Source organism: Mytilus edulis, chromosome 7, assembly GCF_963676685.1.
Source record: "Mytilus edulis chromosome 7, xbMytEdul2.2, whole genome shotgun sequence".
Taxonomy (NCBI): Eukaryota; Metazoa; Mollusca; class Bivalvia; order Mytilida; family Mytilidae; genus Mytilus; species Mytilus edulis.
The window spans coordinates 62,867,392-62,871,736 of record NC_092350.1 but is presented as its reverse complement, the minus strand read 5'-3'; the positions used below and the strand labels follow the sequence as shown (position 1 = coordinate 62,871,736).

The following is a 4,345-nucleotide window of genomic DNA, read 5'->3' as shown; positions in this document are numbered from 1 at the left end:
ATCACGCTCGACAGAACCATGGTTTCTGATGATATTACCGAAAAAATTCAGCATACGCTTATGCAATTCAGCCTCAACTGGAATTTGACCGAGAAGTAAGTAGACAGCACTAGTGGAAGTGCGCTCTGGCAAATGCTGGATCTGCTTTAAAAGCTTGGTGTAATATACGGAGAGTAATTTCATATCGGAGACAGAAAGTATTATGGAGTCTAATCCATACAAAAGTCTGGGTAGCACATAAATTTTCACCAGGTGCATAGAGACTTTAGGGTTAAGTCCATTCAAACCATGGAGCCCAGCTCCCATGAGGGCATACACTGTTTTCCTAGCTGTCTGAATTCTATTAGGTACACAATCTTTCACACCATATTTAGAATTGACATCATGATCTATACCAAGATGAGTCGCTTTAACTGAACTTTGAAGCGGTTGACCATTCAGTGTAAATAAATGTTCAGTTTTACTTCCATATTGTAGAGTACATGACTTCTGGCTACTAATTATGTAGCGATGTTTATTTGCATAATCAGACAAGACATTTAACATTGTTTGCATCTCATACGGGTTGTTGGAAATCAGAGTAACATCGTCGGCAACAGTGGGTATTCCACAGTAAATAGAACCCAAGTGAGCACCAAGACCATTCATTTCAAATGTTTTCAGTAGTGTGTTTATGAAGACCTTATAGGCAGTCGGGGACCAAACTCCACCCTGGCGAACACCCTGGAATTCGTGAACTGGTTTTGATTTGATACTTTGCCACATTACAGAGGACTCCAAGTTCTTATACCACTCATTGAATAATAACCAATTGTTACCGGTCATTCCACCTTTATACATCTCTCTCATTAGCCCAGAGTGCCACACAATATCAAAAGCTTTTTGAGCATCACTAAATGTTATAATTAATTGTTTTTTTTAATTTCTTAGCTTCAGCCTTGAGTTCAGTTAAGATTAATGCTGCTACCGAAGGACATTCCCCAACTGTGAAGCCTTTTTGCAACCGACTTTGTTTATCTTTAATAATGTTCACATTTTTTGATAGATGAAGTTTTTCCACAACTTGTCCAATAGTACTTGTTACAGTAATTTTACGATAAGAGTTAGGCATTTCTCTAGGTTTGCCCCCGTTTTTGAATACTGGATAACATATACCACTTTTTAAATTAGATGGGAGGTTAATATGTTGAAATATAAAGTTTACTAATTTCACTATAATTTTAATAACAGGTTGACCACCATATTTTAAATGTTCAATGGTAATGCCTTGTTCATCAGCTGCTTTTCCATTTTTGAAAGACATTATACACTTTCCCACATCATCCTCAGATAAAAATTCTAGGGGTTCTTTATTAGTGTTAAAAAGATCCTGTAGTATTTTTACATCATCTTCGACCAATTGTTTATAGCTGTTATCAAAAAATTCATTATCAAAAGGGGTAGACAGCTCTTGGAAATAGTCAGCCCATGTTTCACAAATGGCTATAGAGTCACTAAAAATCTTGTCATTATATCTAAGAACAGATGTTGATATATAGTTGTGGTCCCGTTGGCGTTTGATAAGTTTATAAAATTGTTTTTGATCAGTTTCACGAAGTTCCATTATATTGATAAGGTTGTCTTGACGTTTAGATGCTTCAAGCTGTCGCTGAGCAGACCTGAGATCTTTTTTCGTTTGTTTCAATTCATTAAAATATTTGTTATCTTTGCTTTTTGGTTGACCAGCTTGTTTCCATTTCCAAAAACAATGTTTCTCTTTCCTAATAATATCCACAATATGTGGAGGCCAAACTCTGCCTTTCCTACGAGTACGTGATCCAGAATTTTGTTTAGATGGGACAAGCTCCCTGGCTGTGTCAGTAACAATTTCACACAGATTATCTATAAAATTATCAAGCGATTCCAAATCTAAATTTTGGAGTTCAGAGTCTAGTTTATGGCTCAATTTTCTTTCATATTCATTAGTGTCAATTTTATTCCAGTCAATTTTCCGCACACACTTGTTATCTGAGTTAGTCGACTCATCAATAGACTTTTCCATTGGAACAGTTATAGTAATTGGATCATGTGTAGAGGTGTTACACAGCTCTCTTGTCAGTACGTTATAGGATGTCACAATATCAGTATTAAGAATAAAGTAATCAATTTGTGAAGAGTCTTTCCCATTAAAATGAAAAAAAGTATGTTGTTCTTTACAAAGTTTAGGTAAAGAGAGATTATGTTCATTGGCAAATAGTTTAAAGTCAATATCTCTAGTGTTACTACTGTTACGATGAAACGAGGCATTCATATCACCTCCAAGAATAATTGTATATGAGTCATTATATTTTTGAATAATTTCCGAGAGTTCATCCAATATCGCTTGGTAGTCATCACGGGAATATCCATTTCCTCTTGTTGGAAGGTATACACATAACAGAAGTATTGGTTTTGCTAGTTTTATTAAAACCCCAATAATTCTGTTTCCACCATCCGGAATTTCTTTAATAATTGTTTGCAATGTTTTTCTATACATAATTGAAACACCAGCATGACCCCGACTTCTTTGAATAGGAATATCGAATTTATCATCATCAAAGCATTTAGTATATGAATTAAAAGGTTAAAATCATCATTAATTCTATATTTATCTCTAGAATGCAGCCAATGCTCTTGAAGCATAATAATGTCAAAATGTTCACTAAGATTTTGAAGATATACATTGTTGCTTAAAAATCCTTCAATGTTAAAAGATAAAATACGTAAACTATCTACACCATCAGCTTCATCTAACAAGTCCTGACCTGACCTAGACTTATCTCTTCCCAGTCGGAGGGGTGCATGCACGGGGTGCTCGGATAAGATTGACACACCTTTCGCTGTTGGTTTATCATTTCCCTGTTCGGTTGTGTATTTGCACAGATCGGCACTTTTGGAGATAATGTTATATTTTGTACAGACTTTTTCCTGCCTCTTGGGCGATTGCGCATGTCTAAAAAAGTACTATCGATACTGGATTTCTACCCGTTGTTTTACTACATTAATAGGTGATTGATTTGCATCAGCAGTATTAGATATAGGCATTTTAGGTATAGTTTGTTCCATAACCTTAAACTTTGACCTTTCCAAATTTTCACATGCGCTAGGTTTATCAGAGATGTTGAGTATAGGATTTTCTAGATTAGCAACAAGATGGTTAGGAACGTTAGAGCCCTCAGAATCATTCGCAACAGAGGCTTGTAAACTCATGCAGCTACGATAAACATATTGTGCTGAGTGATCAGATTCATAGTATCTTATGTCTTTAATTGATAGATGTTCACACGAGTAATGAAGCCATTTATCGCACGTATCACACCCTATTGCTTTTGAGGAGAATTCACATGGAACGTTACAGACAGGGCAAATATTGGCTGGAGTCACTGACTCATTGTCTATATGTTGTACACTTTTGATGTCACTAGAATTGTTGCATTTATTACTTGCATGGTCATTTGAACTATCAAGAGTTTCAAGATAATGTTTGCAATAGTGCTTGATTGTGTTGTTTATACTAGTAAAGTCCTCACTCTGATCTAACACACTCATGATTTCTTGTAGTGTTGTTTGTATAAAGTCAATCATGTAATTTTGTTTACCATTAAGCAGGACCTTTGAGCTCGAGTGATAGAAGTTCAGCACATATAGTTTTACAGATTTCGCTTTGACTGCGACAGAGTCATATATTACAGCACCAGATTGGTCTTTTGTGCTTGTGATGTCTAATGAGTATTGTAAGTTGTTTAATACACCAAATGTGACATTCTTAAACGTTTCATATGCAGCAGCTGAGAATACCAAGACAAGATTACCAGGGCTAATTTCTGGCGTGACTGAAAAAGATCGGTTGGCAGCATCTAGTTTTTTCTTGACAGCCTTTTGACGATCTAGAGTATACTGAACAGTTTGATCTCTGATAGTAGACTTAGTGTTTTTATGTTTTCTCGATTTAACAACTCCCTTGCCAGGTGTAAAAGGCAAGTGTTTAGCCTGGACACGAGAACTTCTACGCACCACATCCATTTTTGTTTTGTTTTATCGTTGTAGAGCCTAGACGTGGGGGTCATGTACACTCGGGACTGACTCAAGATAAAAGCAAAGTCAGAAATAAACACAGTACTTTAAAAGAATTTAAAATAGCTAAAAAGGCTAAAAATTAAAAAGAATAATGTACAAAGGATACGCGGGGATTATGATAAGATATTTACAGTAAAAATATACGTACAAGAGGGACAGTATCTTCGGATGGCAGGAAAATTAAAAATTTTCAAGATGGCGGTACTTTTTTAAAACGGCGGCAAGTACAAAACAGCTAAAAGTGTCAATG

The 4,345-nt window shown here is 35.7% G+C and overlaps 1 protein-coding gene across 1 annotated transcript; it reads right to left on the bottom strand.

Moving 5' to 3' along the window:
• Positions 1-892: 892 nt before the first annotated feature.
• Positions 893-2,515, bottom strand: LOC139483310 (uncharacterized). Its single transcript, XM_071267340.1, has one exon. The coding sequence runs from the start codon at positions 2,513-2,515 to the stop codon at positions 893-895; it is 1,623 nt and encodes a 540-aa protein (XP_071123441.1).
• Positions 2,516-4,345: the final 1,830 nt, after the last annotated feature.